The sequence below is a fragment of the Mus pahari genome, chromosome 21 (assembly GCF_900095145.1).
Source record: "Mus pahari chromosome 21, PAHARI_EIJ_v1.1, whole genome shotgun sequence".
Lineage (NCBI taxonomy): Eukaryota > Metazoa > Chordata > Mammalia > Rodentia > Muridae > Mus > Mus pahari.
In genome coordinates, this window is record NC_034610.1 from 32,236,475 (window position 1) to 32,259,626 (window position 23,152).

Consider the following 23,152-nt stretch of genomic DNA (forward strand, 5'->3'; position numbering starts at 1 on the left):
TGTTGTTCCACCTACAGGGTTGCAGCCCCCTTCAGCTCCTTGGGTACTTTCTCTAGCTCCTCCATTGGGGGCCCTGTGTTCCATCCTATAGCTGACTGTGGGCATCCACTTCTGTATTTGCCAGGCACTGGCAGAGCCTCACAAGAGACAGCTATATCAGGGTCCTTTCAGCAAAATCTTGCTGTCATATGCAATAGTGTCTGCGTTTGGTGGCTGATACTGTCTTTATATAGACACAGCTTCATGTAACCAAGGCTGACTTTGACCATTCTCTGTCGCAGATTACCCTGAACTTCTGGTTCCCATGCCTTCACTGCTGGAGTGCAGACAGACAACTACCACAGTGCTTGGTTTGATGAGGCACTGGGGATGAAACCAGGGCTTTGTGCAGGCTACGCATGCATTCTACTAATGAACCCTATCTCCAGCCTACCCTTTACCTTCCCCCACTCTTCCTGAAGCAACCACCACACCAGGCTGGTTTGTTTTAAGACAAAGTCTTGGTATATGGGCTAAACGGTCCCTGAACTTCATACTCCTGCCTCGGCCTCCTGAGGACTGGGCTTACAGATGTTAGGCACTATGCATGACATCTGGTGAGGGTTTGCTTCTGGGCTGGGGTCTTCTGCTCTTACTCAAATCCACACCCATTTCTGCCTCATCGAGAACAGAGCAGCCAGTACAGCTCCTGTAATCCTCCTTTCTTCCATTGACCCCAACTGGGTTAGACCTTCCACTGGGCAGATTCAGAGCGCCACTGGTTTGGGGCCTCCAGTAAGAAATGGGGTGGAAATAGCCTTTCCATCTCAGAGGCCTGAGACACCTTTGTCCATCCCACCCCATGACCTTGTACTCCATGGGCTGTCTTGTGAGCCCCTGACTTCTACAGAGGACCCTTGGACACTAGTCAGTACTGTCCAGTGTGTAATTATATTATCTAGTTTGTGCAAATGACTGTCCTCTAACTGGCTGCTGCAGGCACAGTTGCCACAGAGGCAGAATTTGTTTTGGACACTTAACCACTTCCCTTTTCCACCCTCCCAATATTCAAAACCTCTAGGCCCCCATTTCCTTTCCCATGGCCTCATGGCAGCCTGTTCCCAGTGTCTGTTCATCTCTCCATGGAAGCTCCTCCAAGTGGGAGGATTCTCAGTGTCCAAGACTTTACTGTCTGGGTCCCAAAGATTTTGGGGGAAAGGAAGACTTTGTAGTGACAGACTGGTAGAGCGATCACCGGGTGAGAGAGCTGGGCATGTTTCTTTGCTTTCGTTTCCATAAGGGTAAAATGGGGTGAAAGTCATTTCCTCAAGGGAGTCATGCAATGACAAAGTGAGTCGCATGACTGGAAAACAGAATTCTCTACAGTTATTAAAATGAGCTTTATGCCTCCCTACTGGTCCCTATACCCCTAAAAAGAGACCCCAAAGCCACAGGTGTCCCATTTCTCTTCTCTTCTTTTTTTTTTTTTTTTTTTTTTCTGCTTTTCATTTTTGTTGTTGTTTTAAGACAGACTCTTATGTAGATCAGGCTGGCCCCAAACTTCCGGTGTTACCAAAGCTGATGTTTATCTCCAGATTTTCCTGACTCTGCTTCCCGAGTGCTGGGATTACAGGCATGCATCACCATGACTGACTTATTTGATGCCAGAAACAAACCCAGAGCCTTGAGCACACCAGGCAAGCAGTGTCAGCTGAGCTATGTCCCGAGGCTCTGTGCTTGGAATCTTTTGAGAAAAGATCTTTCTCTATAGTCTAGGCTAGTCTGAAACTCAACATTAGACAAGGCTAGCCCAAAGCTTACCATTCTGCTTTGGAACCTCCTAAATCCTAGGATTACAGGGGAACCACCCCTGGCGGGTTGTTCAGCTCCAGCACTGTCTTATAGTAGGAGTTTGTAAGTTGGTGCAAAGACAGGGACAAACACCCAGGTGGGTACATTCCTCCTGGAAAGGGACCAGGGGTGACTGCCATCTCTTGACTGGAACTCTATGGGGGCTCAGTTTCCCTCCTTTTCTCTCCGTCCAAACATACCCATCAAACGATCAGGGAAGGAAGGCTGGCTGATTCGGTTTTGTCAGCTGTTTTGGAGCCAATTATATTTTTACTGCTGTGGACATTTCGAGCCGTCTCACCTATCATACTCCCACGTGTGTCAGAACTCATTTACTAGTGCATTCTAGGTCGCAAAGAGGGTTGCCTTTTGCACCTGTCTTTAAGTCTGTGTCCACCAGTTCAACAAACACACACAGATGCTACATGGCTCCAGAGCAATTAAGACAAGTTCATGGAGAGTGCCAGGACATTTTTTCAGAGTAATTGTGGTAGGGGTCATTGTATTTGAGAACCGGCTAGGGCTGGATGACTGGGTTCGGGGGAGCTGTGTGCCTGAGGGAGCAAATGTGGAGGACAGGGTCTCTGCCCTTCAGAGAACTCTTCTATTTCCCTTGGTGGACAGATCTTTCCTCAGGTTTTACAAAGGGGAGTGGCTGACCTGACATTTGTCTATACCTGTATGGTGTCCCCTCCTGGTCTAGCCTTCTGCATGACTCAGGCTCTGTGCTTCCATCCCTGTCCTGACTCCTTTCCCAATAAGCACTGGGGACCACACCTGTGATAGCTGGGACAGGAGGTCTTGGGTCTCCTACTCTGCCACAGGGTGCCCTGGTGAACTGGAATTGTAACAAGAATGTTAGGTCAAACCCGGGGCTTTGGCAGTTCCAGTAGTGAAGCCCTGGTACCTGTTGCAACGTGCTAATTAAAGAAACAAGGACCGGAAGAAAACAGCAGAACGTCTTAATTAATGTGCATTGAGAAGAGGAACAGATTTAGGGGTCCAGGGACCCTAATTTCAGAGTATTGATATGAACTTCAGGTTTAAATAGAGGGAGAATTGGAGCGAGGGAGGAGAGGTATGTGTAGTCAGGCAGTCCCGGTCAACATAATGGTCCCTCATTTCAGTTCCAGAGGGCTGCAGGTTATCCCAAGAGGTTCTTACATCTTTTGATCACTGTCAGTCTGGTGTTTACTGGACAACTTTCCCTAGGGCAGAGCCTCCAATTCTGGACATGGCCTGTGCTGCCCTGGCGACCTCACTGATCACCGTGGGACTGAGTGAAGGCCAGTGCTTTTTAGAAAAAAGAATTCCTAAGACTTCTTACAGGAATGTCTTTTGGCTTAAAATAGTCTCCTCCAGCAGGGAGCTGTTGTTCCATCCCCAGCTCTCTAAGAGCCTCCAGGCCTAGGGCCTGGAAGAGGCCTGGGGAGTTGTTTCTAGCTCCACCATGGGCCACTTTTAAATCAAGCAGCCAGGTTTGGGGAGAGTTTGGACGTGCTCTTCCTGGGACTTATAAGAAAGAGGAGGGGACAGGAAGAACCTGGAGAATGACCTCCTCACCTCTGTCCTTTCTTCTTTCAGCCAGTCAGTGTGGGTGGGTGACGGGATTGTTTCGTTTCCTCCTCCTTTCCCAGGGCACCCGGCTGGCATCTTCTCACAGTTTGCACAACCCTCCTAGTGCAACCACTGTGGCTGAGGAGAGAAACGTCAACCTGGGGGGCCAAGTCAGGATCCTTATGGCGACTGAAGCTGAAGAAATCCCCAGAGATAGCTTATATCTGCTGCTGGGAGTCTGGCTTGTGGTTCTACACATTAGTTGCTTCCCTAGACTTCCCTTCTTACTCTGTAAACCTGCGTCTCTCCCACCCTCCCAGGAGACAGGGACAGTCACGCAATAAAGTGCAGTTAGGGAAACTCAGTGTGGTCTTCATCTGGAGGTGAGCTGACTGCTTCTAGACAACCTCCTAAGACCTGTCTCGGGCTGGAGAGGCGGCTCAGCAGTTCAGAGTGCTTGCCGGTCTTCTAGAAGATCCCAGTTCAGTTCCCACACCAGGCAGCTCACAGCCACCTGTCACCTCCAGCTCTAGATGGATCCAATGCCTCTGGCCCCTTCCTGTTCTGATCTCTATGTCCCTTGTGCTTCCTCTGTGACTTGTGGGCACGTTGCTATGTTTCGGGTCCCCTGAATAGGGCTGTATCAGGGTCTTTCCAGGCAATCCTCCCTTTTGCCTGTGATGCCCCTCTTTCTGCTGGTTATAAGGTTGGCATCTTCTCCATCATGAATCGACACAGCAGGTGTTTAGTAAACCTTCACCAATAATCAGGGACCAAGCTAGTCAGGCCCTGGACCTTGGTCTTGTAGAGCACCCTGGGAACGACCGTGTGTGTGTGTGTGTGTGTGTGTGTGTGTGTGTGTGTGTATGGTGTTATTTGTTTGTTTGTTTTGCTTTCTATTTTGACAAGCTTTTGCTACATAAGTAGTCAGTCTGGCCTGCAACTCCAGGCAATGATTCTGCCCCAGCCGCCTGGGTGCTGAGATTGCAAGTGAGATGACACTGTCTGGATGGGGTGGATGTTCTTAAACTCTAGCGAGCGTCTGTGATACAGGCTCTAAGAAGTCGGGGGATGCTTTCCCGAGGAAGCAAGACTTCCTCAGAGAAGCAAGAAGGAAGAGGAGTGAATTCAATGAGAGGTCAGGGCTAGCTGCAGCAAAGACCCAGGGACAGCGCACGACCGAGAGAATGGCTGGAGGGAAAACGGTCTGAGCCAAAGAGAAGCCAGACACTGCCATGCTCGTGGCTTAGCTTGTCAATATCCCTCCGCACTGTCCCAGATCCAGCCACTTGTGTCTGTCTCCTGGGCTTCTAGGCAACAGCACACCTGTGAAAGAAGCCATGGAGGAAGGGTTATGGCAAGCAAGAGAGTTTTGCGTGGCTGTGGTGGGTGAGCTCTGAGAGGCATGGTGCCCGGAGGGTTCATCTCAGGATCGCTTCTCGCTGCTGATATTCCTTTCCTACCACTATTACATAGCCTAATGATTCTTGTGCGTCAGCCCACTCTATTGGCAAATGTTCTGCAGATCAATCTGAAGATGTACTTTCACATATTAATGCTGTTTAGAGGAATTAATGACTTTATAGAATTCCCGATTTTATTCAAATATTTTAGGAGAAAGTTTAAGTAGATGGTTTTAGTTGTTTTGCCAGAAAGATGTAATAAAGTTAGAATCAAGAATAGAGTGTAACCCCTCCTCGTATAACAGTAAGTAAAGGCTGCAAAAATAAAGAAAACAATGAGCTTTCATAAATTGCACTGAGAAGAGAAACAGGCTTGGGACAGATTTGTGATCAAGGAAAAATATTCATTCCAGGTCAGGTCCAAGAATGAGAGGCCATAGTTGTGCACTACGGTAAAGCAAGGCCATGTGAAACTGTTGCTTTGAGCTTATAATGAGCTTATAGGATGAAATGCAGCTTTGAGTTCAATATCAACATCTTTCTGTAACTCCCTTTTGTGTAACATTTTTACCTGTGAGGTAATTTCATGAAGAATTTTTGTCTAAGAAGCTATATAAAGGCTGAGAGAAAAAATAAACCGTTGGGGCTCTGCTCCATCCACCAAATGTGTGTTTATATATACATATATATGCATCTGACCTCAGTACCTCAGTGCCGGCTGGGACCCCGGTACACCTGGTTGCTTTTCTTCTTGTCCTTTAGAGAGATTCTTTATGTCCATGCTGTAGTTTCAACTCTTGCTTAAACAAGGGTGATCTTCAACCTTTACCACTCAGATCTCTCCTTTGACCGCTTGGTGCTTACCTACTATGTTTACTTAGTGATCCAAGTCACTCTATATCTAAAGTCAAACTTATGAATGGTCCTTCTCCCAACCACAGCCCTTCTCAGAATTCCCCTGTCAGCTCAAGGTCCGTTGTGCATTTATATGAGGAACCTGAAAGTACTGGAAACGTGTTTCGGTCACTTCCACATCTCATTGTGATCATGAGGAACATGGATGTCCCTGATACTGTCTTTGTGTCTTCCACATCCAGAAACTGAGTTCTGGTACCTTCTAGTCGTCCCCGAATTCATTTTCAATTCTCCTTTATACAGCAGCAGCAGCTTGGGCCTAACCAGTGATACTTGTTTCATGACTTCTACAGCTCTTATCTCATGCCTCACACCCACTCACTGTCCTCTATGGGCCAGGGAAGCTTTGTAAGCCATACACAGGTGCCCTTCCCCCATAGTCTTTCATCTACTTCAAAGTTAAAACCCCTGTACATCCATCAGCCCTCTAAGATGAAGGAAAAAAACATGGTCTCACTATGTATCCCTGACTGGCCTGGAACTCACTATGTAGACCAGGCTGGCCCAGAACTCACAGAGATCCACTTTTCTTGGCTTCCTAAGTGCTGGGATTAAAGATGTGTTCCCCCACGCCTGGTTAGGAAGATGATTTTTAAGAGGTCGACAAGATGCATCATGGTCTCACACAGCCCTTCCTTTTCTGCACTATTGATGTATTTTGTGGGATTTGGGGGACACTGCTTTCTTGCTTAGACTCTGGAGTCTTGGCAGGGCCACTACAATCATCTCTGAGGGAGGGCAATTCTGCAGATCCCCAATGTTGTCTATTTCATGTTGATTTTCCTTGTTTTTACCCTTCATTTTTGGCTCTTATAAGTTCAGCTAAACAGTGGACAGGTCAATTATTCCTTGGAATACTGTAGCATCCCCTGCAACCTGAGCACCTGCATCCTTATTGACAGCGGCCTGTGTTTAGTTAGTTTAGTGGGAGTTTAGAGAATGGACCATGTTTAAACTTCACTTTTGCTCAGTTCCCCCTTGGTTTTGAGGCTGTAATCCAGGACACTTCCAGGATCTTTTCGTGTCTCCTCAGATTTCTCTGTCTTCCATTGTAGCCATGGAAATAAAGAAGCCTTCTCTTGCCAGGGAATTCGTCTGGCTGTGGACTGGTTCAGAGACAGAGGGCACACCTACATCAAGGTTTTTGTCCCATCTTGGAGGAAAGAGCCATCAAGGTCTGATACTCCTATCAGAGGTATGTCACCCATTGCCCCTCAAGATGGTCGTCAGTTATCCATTACAGGCTTAGGGTCTTTCTCCAGCACAGAAAGAGCCACGAGAGCCCTGACTGTGAACACTGAGCACTTGCTCATAGCACTTCCTCAGAGCAGAAAGGGCACAAAAACTTGTTGAATAGATAAATAATTTCTAACTTTTACTTGCCCACTTATAGACAAGCACATTACTTTATCATTTATTGTGAATGCCCTCACAATAAATAATAATTGTGTCATACAACATTTAACTCTCTGAAGACTGGATCTCACTTCACACCCAGTAGGTAGGATCTGAAGGAGACATTTTGTTAGGGTATATTTGCTATTTGCCAAATACCTCTCCAATCTCTTTATTTGAAGAAATGGAAATTTAGTTTTAGCATTTTCATTTTTTCATTGCTTGGGATCAAGCTAGAGGCTTTGCACATGCTAGATCAACAATTCTATTAGACATGTTTTTCTAATGTGTTTTATTTATCATATATATATATGTGTGTGTGTGTGTGTGTGTGTGTGTGTGTACCCAAGTGCGGGTGCCCTCAGAAGCCTGAAAGACTGTTGAATTACTTGAGCTGGAGTTACTAATGGTTGTGAACCACCTGATGTATGTCCTTGGAACTAACTCTGGTTCTTTGCAAAGACATCCCATGAGCCATTTTTTTTTTCTGGCTCCCATCCCATCTTTATTTACTGAAAATTTTTTTTGCATGAAATATATTTTGATCATGTTTTCCCCTCCCCTAAATCATCCTAGACTGTCTACACCTCCCTCCTTACCCAACTTTAGATTCTTTCTGTCTCTCAGAGTAGCAAAAACAAAAACAAAAAAAAACAAAAACAAAAATAAATAAAAAACACAAAATGAAAATTAAAACCAACAACCAAAATACTAACAAGACAAAAAATGCCCCAAAAAGCAAATCTAAATAAAACGTTCACAAAACTACCATTGAGTTTACTTTGTCATTAAGTCAACCCCTCCTGGCTGTGGGGCTTGTCCTGAGACATAGTTGATACATTCAGTGAGACTCCATTTTACCAGCAGCTCTTATTTGTAGATAACTTCTTGATGAGGGTTGGGGGACCTTGTATCCAGTTCCCCCACTCAGTGCTGGGAAGGTATCTGGCTTGAACCTGTGAAGATCTTGTGTGTTGCCGCAGTCTCTGTGTTCATATGTGCTTCAGGCTTCTTTGCATCTGGAAGACGTGGTTTCCCTCTTGGAATCTTTCTGCCTCCTCTGCATAGATCCCTGAGCCTTGAGGGGAGGAGTCTGATAAAGACATTCTATTTAGGAGTGCTACACAGAGTTTTCTGCACATTGTCCAGGTGAGGGAGGGGCTCTGTGTTAATTTCCATCTACTGCAAGAAGATTCTCTTGTATAGGCCGAGTGAGAAACTGGTCTGTGAGTATAGCAGTATGCCTTTAGGACGGCTCTGTTCCTTTAGCAGAATAATAGTAAAAGGTTTCCCACTGGGACATGACCTGTCTGGTTGCAGGCTCTTGTCCACTTCAGCGGGTCTCACAGCATGGCCCTGAACTCCAATCAGAAAGTGGTTTGTTACTCCCCAAGCAGTTTGTGTCACTGTTGAATCCACGTACCTTGCAAGCGTGCTGTAGGTTGTGAAGTTTGTAGCTGGGTATTATTAAGAATACCCTCCAGTGCCGTGGATGCTAGGCAGTGGAGGGGAGGCTACCAGTTAGGCATCAACTCGGTGACTCATATTCGATGATGTAAACAGCTGTGTCTTCAGCAATAGAGATTTACCGTGAAGATGTGGAGAGTATCCATTAACCTGTGATGTCTGAGGGCTGCCAGGGGGCCCTTTGGCTGATGATGAAAACAAATAACCCATTCCCAGCCCTGGAGGTTTTTACTTGGTGGCATAGGATGTCTACTTGTGGCTTTGTCTCTTCTATTGTTTGGTGGCTCCAAATAGATTCCTCTCGTGAATGTATATGTGTTAGGTGCATATGGCTTTTCAAAATGGCCTTAGCTGTTAGCTGTTTCTCCCCATGGTCCCCTTTTTTACCTTTCTCTCCCATCTCCTAACTTATTTAGCCCTCCTATTCTGCTTTTCCTTTCATATCTCCATAAAAATATATTCTATTTCCTCTTTCTTGGTAGATCCACTTCTCCGTGCTAGTCACTTACGGGATACTTAACCTCGGTTATTCGGATTCTAGCACACGTATGGGAAGGCTGACATTCACATACAAGAGAAAACATGCAATATTGTCTTTCGGGGTCTGAATTGCCTCTTTGAGGATGATGTTTTTTTCTATCTCCACTCATTGACCTGTGGACTTCATAATTTCATTTTACTGTGTAAATGCACCACATTTTCTCTATCTATTCATTACTTGATGGACATCCAGGATGTTTCCAATTTCTGGCTATCATGAACAGCAGCGGTGAACATGAGCAGATGTCTGTCTCTGATGCAGGGTGTGAGGTCTTTCGGGTATATGCTCAGGAGTGGGATAGCAGGTTCTTGGGGTGCATCTGGTCCCATCTCCCTGAAGAACTTCCACAGTGGCTGTACAAGTTTGCACTCTCACCAGTGCTGGATGAGTGTTCTTAACCCCTATCCCCATCAGCATGGTCTGTCATTTGTTTTATTAATCTTGGCCATTCTTGATTAGTGTAAGATGAAATCTCAAAGTGGTTTTTATTTGCACTTTTTGATGACTAAGAATGTTGAACATTTCTTCCAGTGTTCCTCAGCCGTATGTGTTTCATCTGTTGAGAACTACCCTCTTTTTAGGTCTGTGCCCATTTTTATTTTTTTTTTTTTTTAAAGATTTATTTATTTATTATATGTAAGTACACTGTAGCTGTCTTCAGACACTCCAGAAGAGGGAGTCAGATCTTGTTAGGGATGGTTATAAGCCACCATGTGGTTGCTGGGATTTGAACTCCGGACCTTTGGAAGAGCAGTCGGGTGCTCTTACCCACTGAGCCATCTCACCAGCCCCTGTGCCCATTTTTAAAATTGGGTCGTTTTTCCTCATGCTCAAGTTTTTTAGTTCTTTATATATTTTAGATACTAATCCTCTACTGGATATGTAATTAGTAAAGATAATTTTCTATTCGGTAGCCTGCTGCTTTGTCCAAAATGACAGTGTCCTTTGTGGTGCAGAAGCGTCTCAGTTTCATGAGGACCCATTTATTAATTGTTGATCTTAGTGCCTGGGCTAATGGTGCTCTGTTCAGGGAGTTCAAGGGTTTTTCTTACTTTTCTTCTATAAGATTCTGGGTACCTGGCCTTAAGTCACGGTCTTTGATCCATTTGGAGTTGAGTTTTGTACAGGGTGATAAGCATGAATATATTTGGATTCTTTTACATGCAGCCATCCAGTTAGACAAAGATGATGTCTTTTTTTCCAGTGTGCAATTCTGGCTTCTTTGTCAAAAATCAGGTGTCCGTAGGTGTCTGTATTTACCTGAGTCTTTAATTCAATCCCATCGATCAATGCATCTGTTTTTATGCCCACGCCATGGTGGGGTTTTTTTCTTTTTAAAAACATTTTTTGTTTATGTACATCGGTGTTTTGCCTGTATGTATGTCTGTCTATGTGAGGGTGTCAAATCCCCCGGAAGAGTATGAGCTGCCATGTGGATGCTGGGAGTTGAACCCAGGTCCTCTTGGAAGAGCACCTAGTGCTCTTAACCACTGAGTTATCTCTCCAGCCCCACCACGATTTTTTTTTTTTCCAATTTATTTGTTACTGTAGGTCTGTAGTACAATTTGAGATTGGGGATGGTGATAGCTCCAGCAGGTTTTATTGTTATTATTATTATTATTCAGGGTTGTCTTAGCAATTCTGTTTGTGTGTGTATTTCCAAAATTGTCCTATCAGTTTCTGTGAATAATTGTCTTGAGGTTTTGATGGGGATTCTACTTAATCTATAGATTGCTTTTGGCAGGATGGCCATTTTTACAATATTAACCCTATTGATACATGAACACAGGAGATCCTTCTATTTTCTGGGGTCTTTAATATTTTTCTTAAATGTCTTAAAGTTTTTATTATACAAGTCTTTTACTTGTTAGAGTTACCCCAAGATTTTTTTTTTTGAGGCTATTATAAAAGGTATTGTTTCCCTGGTTTCTCTATTTGTCTGCCATTTGTATATAGAAAGACTAATGATTTCTGTGTGTCCATTTTGTAACCTACTACTTTGCTGCAGGTGATTATGAGTCTTAGAAGTTTCCTGGTGGAATTTTTTTTAGTGTCATTTATGTATATAATCATACCATCTGCAGATAAAGGTACTTTAACTTCCTCCTTTCCTAATTAAATCCTCTCTGAGCTCCTTCAGTTGTCTCATTGTTCTAGCTAAGACTGCAAGGACTATATTGAAAGGCAGGGAGAATGTGGACATCTTTGTCTTGTTCCTGATTTTACTGGAAATGCTTGGAGTTTCTCTCTGTTTAGGTTGATGTTGACTGTGGGCTTGCTGTAGATCGCATTTATTACGCTGAGGTATCCCCCCTTACATCCCTGGTTTCTCTAAGATTTTCATCATGAAGAGATGTTAGATTTTGTCAAGGCCTTTTCTTCATCTAATGAGATGTGGTTTTTGCCTTTCAATCTGTTTAGACGGTGAATTATGTTTATTGGTTTATGTACATGAGCCATCCCTATGCCTCTCAGATGAAGCCAACTCGATCATGGTGGAGAGTCTTTTTCATGTGTTTTTGTATTTGGTTTACCAGTATTTTATTGAGAAATTTGCATCCATGTTCACAATTTTCACTTTTCACTGGATCTTTTTTCTTTTCTTTGTGTGGTTTTTGTGTTCTGGGCAACAGTGGCCTCATAAAAACAACCCGGCAAGACTCTGTCTGTTCCTATTTTACAGAACACTTCGGGGAGTATTAGTGTTAATTACTCTTTGAAGATCTGACCCTGGGCTTTTCTTAGTTGGGAGGCTTTTTATTAAATATTGCTTCTGTTTCACTAGGGATTATGGGTACATTTAAACTGCTTATTAAATCTTTATTTAACATTGAGAGGCCATGTATAACAAGGAATTCATCCACTTCCTTTAGGTTTTCTAGTTTGGTGGAGTATTCTCTGAATTTCCTTAGTGATTGTTGTAATGTCTCCATTCTCATCTCTAATTTTACTAATTCTGATTCCCCCCCCCCCCCCGTGTGTGTGTGTGTGTCTTTTTACTTAGGACAGACAAACTAAGGGTTTGTCAGTCTTGCTGATTTTCTCAAAGAATCAACTCTCCATTTCGTTATTCTTCCTATTGTCTCTGTTTCTGTTTCATTGATTTCAGCCCCGACTTTATTTCCCATCTGCTCTTTTTATTATTTATTTTTATTTTTGTATTATTTTTCTATGTTCTAGAGCTTTCAGGGGTGCTAGTAAGTTACCAATATAAGGTCTCCAGTTTTTTCTTTTCTTTTCTTTTCTTTTCTTTTCTTTTCTTTTCTTTTCTTTTTTCTTTTCTTTTCTTTTCTTTTCTTTTCTTTTCTTTCTTCTCTTCTCTTCTCTTCTCTTCTCTTCTTCCTTCCTTCCTTCCTTTCTTTCTCTCTTTCTTTCTTTCTTTTTCTTTTTTTAATGTAGGTACTTAAGTCTATGAACTTGCTTCTTAGATTAGTACTTGCCTTAATTGTGTCCCATATATTTGAATATGTCGTGTTTTCATTTTTATTCAATTTCCATCTTGGTTTATGTCTTGACCCAGTTTTCAAGGTGGTAAATTGTTCAGTTTTTCAAGAATTCGTATACTTTCGTCTGTTTCTGTTGTTGCTGGTGGTCAGTTAGATGCAGGATGTTATTTCAATGTCCTTCTATGTGGGTGAGACTTGTTCAAGTATATGGTCAATTTTGTAGAAAGTTCCATGAGAGCTGATAAGAAAATATATTCTTTAGTGTTTGGATGCAATGTACTGTAGATATCTTCCAGGTCCATGTAATTTATGATGTTATTTAACTCTGTTTAGTTTTCATCCAGATGACCTGTCTGTTGTCAAGTGTGGGGTGTTGAAGTTACCCACTATCACCGTGTGAGGGTCATTATGTGATTTTAGCTGTAGCTGTGTTTCTTTTATAAACTTGGGAGACCTTGTATTTGATGCATAAATATTTAGAATTTTAATATCCTCTTGGCACTGGCACACACACACACACACACACACACACACACATTCTCTTTTCCTTTAATGAGGATATAGTATCCTTCTCCATCTCTTCTGGTTAAATTTTGGTTTGAAGTCTATATTTGTCCGATGTTTGGTTCTTGGGTCTATTTGCTTAGAATAAAATTTCCCATTCTTTCAAGGTAATCTCCATCCTTGATGATAAGGTGTGTTTCTTGTATGCAACAGAAATATGTAACCTGTTCTTTTTCTAATCCAACCTGTTTTTATCGATGAATTGAGACCATTAATATTGAAACTTATCGATGAGAAGTGTTTATTAATTCATATTATTTCATTGTTGTGGTATGTATGTATGTATGCATGTATGCATGTTGTCGTGGTATGTGTGTATGTTGTTGTGGTATATATGTATTCCATCTCCCCTTTTATTCACTCCTTTGGTATTATTTATTCCTTTCATCTTCCTGGGTGTAGTTAACCTCTTTGATGGAAGTTTTCTTTCTAGTGCCTTCTATAGAGCTAGATTGGTGGGTAGAAATTGCTTAAAATTATTTTTTAATAATGAAAATTTTTTCTTAGTCAATAATGATTGCCGGGTGTGGTGGTGCACGCCTTTAATCCCAGCACTTGGGAGGCAGAGGCAGGCAGATTTCTGAGTTTGAGGCCAGCCTGGTCTACANAGTGAGTTCCAGGACAGCCAGGGCTACACAGAGAAACCCTGTCTCGAAAAAACCAAAATAATAATAATAATAATAATAATAATAATAATAGATAATTTTGCTGGGTGTAGTAGTCCTGGCTGCCATCTATGGTCTCTCAAAATTTGTTGAGCCCAGGCCCTTCTGGCTTTCAGAATCTCCATCGAAAAGTCTGAGAGCTGAGCTGAGGGCATCGGGGAGGTAGAGTTCTCAGGGAGTGAAGATGTGGTGTGAGGAGGGGCTCCTGCAGTCAGGGTGCTAAAAAACCAATAGTAAGTAAAGAGACTGTAATGGAGGACGGGAAGAACAGTCAAAACTGCCTACCTGTACTGCAGCCAGTGTGGCCACTGTCATGTGAGTTGTCAGGCTTAGCTGCAGGCACCGTCACCCACTGATCCATCTCACCAACCCAGTTTGATCAGGTACAGACCTGTACATGTGCCCTGGGTTTCTTTTCTAGACCGAGGTTTCCTCCCAGAACCAGGAATGACCTTGGGCATTCACGGATAGTTTCCCTTTCCATATCACCTTCCTGAAACCGACAGGAAGCAAGGCCCCTGGGCCTGCCACACACCCCAGTGGAAGGGCAAGGAGGACCTCATTCCCAGAGAATAGCACATTGAGGCTGTTCTCCTTGCCAGCGATGTCGTCCTCTTCTTTATAGAGGTAGTGATGGACATTTGCTGGGCTGTGGCTCCCTTGACACTGTATTGTTGTCTCCGTTCCCTGTCTTCCTAAAATTTGTCAACATCTGAAGTTTGGCTGCCATCTCGTAGCCACTTCCAATGTGAATGTGGCTGTCTTTTGTACCACTCGACTACTGCTTCTATAGGATTCATGTCCTGAGCTGGATCCCTGGGACCCACAGGGTAGATGGAAAGAGCCGACTTAAAAGTTGTCCTCCGACCTCTCTATGTTTATTTATTTATGACAGAGTTTTGCTTTTTGCTATATAGCTGTAGCCAGCCCGGAACTCATTTTATAGCCAAATTAGTGGTAATTCTCCTGCCTCAGTCTCCCAAGTGCTATGTGTGCTAACATACTGGGCAGAAAAATAAAAGGAATAAAATTTGCCACATTGAGATAAAAGCTTCGGCCTACGAACAGACACCACTGCCAAAAGCAAACAAACAGAAATATGAGAAAGAAGAGTCCAGACTGGGGCAGGCTCTACCTTCCTGACGGCCTGACCCCCCCGTTTCTGCTTTCCAGTCCTGGGTGCTGGCATTACAGGTACAGGCCACCATGACTCATTTTATGCAGTGAGGGATTAAACCCCAAGCTTCATGCAGGTACAGGGAGGCCCTCTGCCAACTCAGTCACTTCCCCAGCCCTACACCTTACATTTTACTCCAAATTAATGAGGCAGGATCAGGAACCCACAGAAAGATGACCTATTTCATAAAGAAGTCTTTTATATGAGAAAACCGTGACTGGGCAATAAATATAGGCAATGATGCTCGATCCCAAGAATAACCAGAAATAAATGCAAAATAAAATCTGGTAAGGGATCACATTATGCCTAGCAGGCCAGAAAATATTTGAGAGATCTGGTCCAGGTGGTTCCCTGAATATCTGTGCCAGAGACTCACTGGCTGAAAGTGGCAAACACAGAGCATGGCCAGACCGAGTCACCCTACGGTAAGTGAACAAAGAAACCATTGTATAAGTATGGGTAGGGACCGTTCCATGGAGTGAAGTCTAAGGCAGGGCTACACTGAAAATGGTCCTTTCGCATGTGTATCTGTGAAAATAAAAGCGAAGGGAGCCATCAGAATCACATTTTACAACAGGTTATCTTAGGGGAAGAGAAGCTTTGGACCGGGATGGGCATCAGGGTGCTCCAGGTCCGGCACACCCCATTCTCAGAGTCCATGATGCTTTTTATTGCAAGTGCTTTAGGTGTATCGAACTATGCACTTCTGTGGTGTCTGAGGCAGGGTCTCCTGCAACCGTAGCTCCCGCTCCTTCTGCTTTTACTTCCCGATACCGGGACTGTAGGCATTCAATGTAAGCCAGCCTCAGTGATGAAGGCGATAACCCCAGCACTCAGGAGGCAGAAGGGGGAAACTGTGAAGCTGAAGCCGGTCTATAGTCCCTTAGAAGCTGTCCGGCACTGACAGGCTGGAGCAGGGATGGCGGCAGATGGCTCAGGGTGGGCTCCCAGGCTAGGAGATGGGTCCTTCCGCGGAGCCTTGAGTCAAGCCTCCACCTGTGGTCTCAGAGCAACACGTGCTGGAGGAGCTGGAACGGCAAGCTGTGTTGGTGTATACCCCATCCCGCAAGGTGAACGGCAAGCGAGTGGTCTGCTACGACGACCGCTACATCGTGAAGGTGGCCTATGAGAAGGATGGCATCATTGTCTCCAATGACAACTACCGGGACCTGCAGAACGAAAACCCGGAGTGGAAATGGTTCATCGAGCAGCGGCTGCTCATGTTCTCCTTTGTAAATGACAGGTAAGGGGTGGAAGCCTGCGTGTTGTGACCAGGCCTCTTCAGGTCGGGGCTAAGGCTCTGTCCCGCATGGTGTCGAGACTCTCGCCCGTGTCTGTCTCTCCTGTTTCTCTTTTTCTCTTATTTCAGATAAGAGCCTTAAGTCAGTCATCATGGAAGGCTTAGTGGTTAAGAGTACCTGTTGCAGCGGATTTCTGAGTTCGAGGCCAGCCTGGTCTACAAAGTGAGTTCCAGGACAGCCAGGGCTATACAGAGAAACCCTGTCTCGAAAAACCAAAAAAAAAAAAAAAAAAAAAAAAAAAGAGTACCCGTTGCTCTTGTGGAGAACCCAGGTTTGGTTCTCAGCATTGACATGGTGGCTCACCACCATCCCTAATTGTCATTCCAGGGGATCTGATGACCTCTTCTGGCTTCCATAGTTACTAGGCATACATGTGGTATACACACACACACAGAGACACACAGACACACACACACACACACACAACACACAGACACATACACACACAGAGACATACACACACACACTGACACACAGACACACACACACTGACACACAGACACATACATACACACACATATACACACAGAGACACACAGACACACACACACACTGACACACAGACACACACACACAGAGACATACACACACACAGACATATACACACACAGACATACACACACAGACACACACACAAACACACAGACACATATACACACAGACAGACAGACACACACACACACAGACATACACACACACACACTGACACATACATGGATGGGTGGGGGGGGAACAATCCTATACATAAAATAAAAAGAAATCTAAAAAGTAAAAATTAAAACTAAAAAAGTTATAATGGAGGAGGGATTTCAACTCTGTTGTATTTCCTTTCAAGTTTAAAAACACTGACTGGGGCTGAGAGCCTGCTCAGTGGTTAAGAGCACTTGCTGCTCTTCCAGAGGACCCCGAGTTCTGTACTTAGCACCCAGGCCTCCGCCAGCTCACACCCTCTCTAACTCCAGCTCCAGGGGATCCAATCCCTCTGGCTTCCAAAAGCACCTGTACTCACATATGCAGACAAATATAGTTATACATAATACAAAGTTATACATATGCAAACACAGTTATACATAATACCGACTGAGGTGCTCTTTCATATCCCAGGCTGGTCTCGAACTTATGTAGTGAGGGATCACCTTGAACTTCCGGCCGTCCTGCATCCACTCTCTAAGTATTACACTGGCCACTGTGTCCAGTCTATGCCATGCTAAGCATCAACTTAACCCAGGGCTTTGTGCATCCCAGACAAACATTCTACCAACTGAACTTCAACCCAAGCTCTTTGGTTTCTGTTCCAGGCAAAAATCAATTGACTCTGAGTCTGTGATCTCTAACAAGCCTCCTGGCATGTGGTTTGCAACAAGGTCTTTGACCCTATAATGACAAAGAGTGCCTGTTCAGTTGGCATGTTCCCAGCATGCTTGGCACCTAGTGGGAACACAGTAGCTAGCCATCCAGGATGCAGGAATGAATGAACAGTGACTACGGGCCAGGCAAAGAGGGGTCAAGAGGAGAGAAAGAGGCTCTCCGAGTGGTATTCTGTCCACTTGAGCGTAAGAGAATAGAACTGGACCCCAAAGCCGGGGAGGTGGTGTAGTGCAGTGGAAAGAGCTAAGACTTCGGACCCTATGCAGTGATGCCCTCAGAGGCTCTACCCTGCTGAAGTGGACCCTAGAGAGAGCTGTGTCCTATACGGGGTAGCAGTTATTCCTGGGGACATGCCCCCTCCCACTGCCACCTGTTCCTGCACCTGGGAAGCAATTGATGCCCCACCCCACCCCCCATACCCAGGACAGATGTTTCAGCAGCTGCACTGTAGTACCCCCCCCCCACTGCCATTTCCAGATCTATGAGTTAGAGGCTTTCTCTGTCCAGCTTCTGTCTAAATGAATCTGGCAAGTCGGGAAATGAGATTTCAGAAATCCTCACTGAGGGCTCATGGGCCATGGCTGCCTCTAGCCTGGTGACAGCCAGAGGCCCTGGCCAAGTCCTTCTTATAGCCTGACTCTCTGCTAAAGGGTGAGAGGTCAGGAGGCAGGGACCGACAGCCTGTGAGTGAGGGCGGCTGCCTCAGTGCCCTGGGCATGTCCACGGGGTCCTCTTGGCAGCTCTTGCTCCCGGGGGTGGGGGGTCCTCTGAGAACTTTTAATATCTGCAGTGGGCGGTTCCTCAGATTCTTGATCAGGCCCCAACTCCACGAAGAAGCCAGCTGTGTGACTGGAGCTGAACCCTGGAGTCTGCACCGGGTTAGAGATCACTCAGCTCTGCAGGGTGGGACGCACTCAGCTTTTGGGAGATGGTAACGATCAAAGACCATGCTTCTCCCCAGTTCTCCCACCAGAACTTCATTATGGACTGGAAGGGGCTCCTGGGAACAAAGGGATTTATTGGCAACGCAGGATCTTAGCAACTGGGAGGGGCTGTGTTTGTTTGTCTTTATTACTTTTTCTTCAGAGGCATTTTGTTTCTGTGGCACTGAACCCGGGGCTTTGTGTACATTTGGTAACCACTCTATTGAAGCACATTGGTACCCCTCCCTCCGCCCTTTTAAAATTTTATTTCAAGCTGGGGCCTCACTAAGTTACTCGGGCTGCCCTGAACTTGGCAATCCTCCTGCCTCAGCACTCAAAATAGTGGGATTTACAGGTATAAGTGACTAATGTCCAGCTTTTGAGCCATTTTATTTTCTGCTTTGTGCCCTGAGCATTTGGAAAACACAGTCCTTTTGCTGAGGCTCTGTGCCAGGGAGGAGGAGCAGGCAGGAGACAGGCTGACATCAGAGGACCATGTGTGCAGAGCCAAGACAAACCCAGAAGCTGAAGCCAAGGCCAGAGGTTCCTCCACACCCAGAGTTTGTAAAGGAAGTGCTATTGCTTCCTGTGCTTACCTGCTGCTGTCTTAGACTGTCAATATTGACCCTGCATCTGCCGACGTCAGGGATGAGAGGCATGGCGTAAGAGGACGGGGTGGAAGGAGTCTGCCTTGGTTTTTTGGTCTGTTGCTTTGATAAAATGCCCTGATTAAAACAAAACAAAACAAAACAAAACTTAAGGGGGTATTTGGATCCATGGTTCCGGATTACAGCCCATCACAGTGAGAGGAAGTCATAGTGGTCAGAGGCTGAGGCAGCTGGTCGTGTCACTTCTGCAATCAGCAAGCAGAGAGTGATGAATGCTTTGGCCCAGTTCGCCTTGTCTCCTCTAATAGACAGGCTAGGATTCTAGTTCTAGGGAATGGTGCTACCCACAGTGGATGATGCATCTTTCCACCTCATTTAACCCGATAAAGATACTCTCTAACAGGCATGCCCAGGGCCTGTCTCCCAGGTTATTTTCAGGAAGTTGACAGTTGAGATCAAGCCCTAAGCCCCCCAAAGGGCTTCACCGCCTCCTAGGAGTTGTCTGTTAATTCCTTGGACTTTCTCAGACTTCTGTGAGGGTGATGGGGAGGGGTGGGAGGGAGGCCAAGCATTAAGCTCTTCTTTTCCTGCATAAAAATCACCTAGGAAGTTGTTAACATGTAAATTTCAGGGGGGTAGGTGGGGGTGGGAATCTAATTCTGCCTAACAGGGGCAGTGCAATGCTTCAGTCTGCATTTGTGTAGCAAGCTGTAAGATGACTCTGAACCTGCTGGCCAGCACCACATTTGGGAGAGGCTGATGTGAAGAGATGTTATGGTACAAGTACCTTCTTGGTTGCATGATCATGCCATCTGGATATTTACTCTCTTGCGTGGCTCAGGCCTCCTCTCCCAAGCCTCCATATAGACACCAGTGGTAAGTCCCATTCACTCTTGAAGTGGCCCCTCTGTGGTTACTTTTCAGGTTCATGCCTCCTGATGACCCCCTGGGCCGCCGCGGACCAACACTAAGCAACTTCCTAAGCAAGAAGCCAAGGCCCCCAGAGCCATCCTGGCAGCACTGTCCCTATGGTGGGTAGCACCCCTGTTTTGTGGGTTCTAGCAACACAGTGGGAAGCTCTAACCTGGCAGACAGCAACTTGGCTTCCAGCCCAAGCCAGCTCTGCCCTCAACCGGTTACCTGACCCTGGGGGGAAAACTTGCATTTCTGGACTGCAGTTTGCCAGCAAGGATACTCTAAGGATGAACTGACACCCATGAGGGTTGGATGTAGAGCCACACTCAGGGGGATACAGATATATCCTCTGCTCTTATTTTAGATCCTTCACTGCATCCTTGGTACAGTATGTTCTTAACCTGCCCCACTGTCTGGTCTACTCCCACCCTTACCAAGTTGGACCGAACTAGCCATTCAGAGTTAAGGGTTTTATCTGAGCTAACTGCCCAATAGCTCTTTCTGTACCTGCCTTGTCAAAATATTTAGTGCTCCTGACTTTTGTGCTTCTGAACATTCATTAAGACACGAGTGACATTCAAAATCGTTTCTTGTTAGAATTAATATGATTATCCTTTTGGGCTGGCCCAGAATGTCGGGTTGAAGCACTTGGGTTTAGATGGTCAATTATTTGGTACTTGGCCCACCCATCAGAACAGGTATAGGGAGAAGGCAATTGTCAGTGCGGGAGAAGAACATGTGGCCATTAGTGGAAACCAAGGCAGTGCTTAGGCGCATGATCTTGCACCACCAGGACCCCTCCTGCGGACTCTATTCTTAAGGTCAGGACCCCCGGGGAGGTAGAGGCTAACCTAGCTGGGCCTCAGACTCTGCTCAAAGAAGTTCCCGATGAGTTGCTTACTCAGCTGATCTTGGGGGTTACAGAGCTCTGAGCACTGTATCTTCCATCCACCCCAGAACACTTTCCACCTCGGTCACCTTCCAGACCTGAGTCTTTCAGGGGGTGGACAGCAACAGAGTCAGGGGCCCGAGGAAGGGCATGGGCTAGGCGTCATAGCCTCTGCTCACCCCAGGTCTCATCCTGCGCCCCCTCCGCCCTGCCTCTTCTAGGCAAGAAATGCACCTACGGGGTCAAATGCAGATTCTACCACCCTGAGAGACCGCACCACGGGCAGCTGTCGGTGGCCGACGAACTCCGTGCCAAGACGCGGGCCTGGTCGGGTGGTGGCGCCGAGGATCCGCGGCCACCAAGCGCCCGGAACCGTCCCGCAGCAGCCCGGCTGCTTCCCCGGGAGCCCGGCGAGCACGACCTCCCGCCAGCCCCGCAACCCGCGGCCCTAGCAGCTTTGAATAAGAGCTTCGCTCGGCTGACCTTCAGCGACACCGCGGCCAGCGGCGTCGTGTCCCAGTCGCGTGGGCCGGACTGGATGCCCACGGGTGTCCCCACGTCCTGGGCCCCGCCATCCCTTCGCACGGGCAGCGCTGCCACCATAGGATCGCCAGGTCTGCGGAGCCTCGGGACTCCGAACAACCCGCTCTCTCCGGGCGATCTCGGGTCCCCAATCTGCCCACAGGCCCAGCTGTCGGACAGACACCGTTTCAGGGACATGCACAGTGACCTGTCTTCCCAGCTCAGACCGCTGGAAGATCCGTGGGCTCTCCGGCCCAGCTCCTATCGTTATCTGAGCCACTCGGTCTGGGCCGAGTCGGCTTGGGACGAGGACACCTTTAGAGGACCTTCGGGGTCAGGACAACCCGCCGCCAATGGTGGGGAAACACGCGCTGCCCTCTGCAGCTTCTTCTCATCTGACCAAGAGGACCCTGTGATGGCCTCGGATCCTCTGCTCTCAGACAAGGCTCTCCTCACCCTCCTGCAGAGATCCCAAAAGACCGGTGCTCCGTTGGGGGAACCTTAGGAGACAGGTTCATAACACTGCAAGGGGTGGTGGCCCAGGCTTGACTGGCAGCTTGAACGGGTGGGATACAAGACGCTTGTTAGTCTGGATGTGCCATTGCGATTGGACACCGTTTTTTCAAAGGTTTTCTTCAATGGGAGACTTCTTTCTCGTCCTCAGTGGTGGATACCCGTGGGAATCTTGGTGATGCTCCCTGAAGCCAGGACCCGCTGCATGGACAGGGTGATTTCTGCTGTGTATGGAAGGCTTTGTCCAGAATACATCTGTATTTGGTTCTAAGCATCCACAAATGTTTCAGCTGGTCATCACTGCCAAACAAGGTGATCAAGCTGAGTTTGATATAAACTCTTGTTGTGTAAGTGTGTGTGTGTGCGTGTGTGTGTGTGTGTATGTGTGTTTAGAACTCTAGAAAGCCATGAGAACTTAATATGTCATTGTAGTTGAAAGACTGAAAAATATCTGGTAAGTCAATCTTGACTTTTGCGGTGTCAAATGATGTTTAACATACATGCTCAGGTGACACGAGAGGGAAGGCCTCGCCGTCTGAGTTTTCAAGTCACTATTGATAATTTCACTCATAGGGGAACCCAGCCTTGTTGTGTCAATTTTACTGTGGGGTTGTCCCAGGGGCACCCGATCCCAAGGGTCTTCTCACTGGGGCTTTATTCTTTTAGTACATGCATATCATATTACCCAAACATCACAACACACACACACACATACACACACACACAGGCACAAGTACACATGCACACAGCCTTGCTCAAGACTCAGCCTGGGTTTGTTTGTTTGTTTGTTTGTTTTTGGTTTTTCGAGACAGGGTTTCTCTGTGTAGCCCTGGCTGTCCTGGAACTCACTTTGTAGACCAGGCTGGCCTTGAACTCAAAAATCAGCCTGCCTCTGCCTCCCAAGTGCTGGGATTAAAGGCGTGCGCCACCACCACCTGGCTTTTGTATTTTTTTTTAATCAGCCTTTCTTTGTGGTGATTTTACAAACGCTTCTAAATTGCACCTTACAGAGATAAGATTGCAGTCTACCCACCACCCCCTCAAAAAACAAACAAACAAACAAATGGCAGCAACAACAAAAGTCAGCTTCGCGGTTGGTCAGCATAGATTTGGATTCTGGTGGAGGTGTTTTGCAACTTCACTTAGTTTTGTC

At 46.1% G+C, this 23,152-nt stretch overlaps 1 protein-coding gene and 1 pseudogene across 1 annotated transcript in view; one reads left to right on the plus strand and one right to left on the minus strand.

Moving 5' to 3' along the window:
• Positions 1 to 22,721, plus strand: part of Zc3h12d (zinc finger CCCH-type containing 12D) — a 36,924-nt gene extending 14,203 nt beyond the window's left edge. Inside the window, exons 3-6 of the mRNA XM_021221857.2 lie at positions 6,761 to 6,900; positions 15,969 to 16,203; positions 20,085 to 20,191; positions 21,186 to 22,721. Of these exons, the coding sequence (XP_021077516.1) occupies positions 6,761 to 6,900; positions 15,969 to 16,203; positions 20,085 to 20,191; positions 21,186 to 21,991 (1,288 nt within the window). The 3' untranslated portion in view covers positions 21,992 to 22,721. The remainder of the gene's footprint in view (positions 1 to 6,760; positions 6,901 to 15,968; positions 16,204 to 20,084; positions 20,192 to 21,185) is intronic.
• Positions 2,136 to 2,253, minus strand: LOC115062883 (annotated as a pseudogene).
• Positions 22,722 to 23,152: the final 431 nt, after the last annotated feature.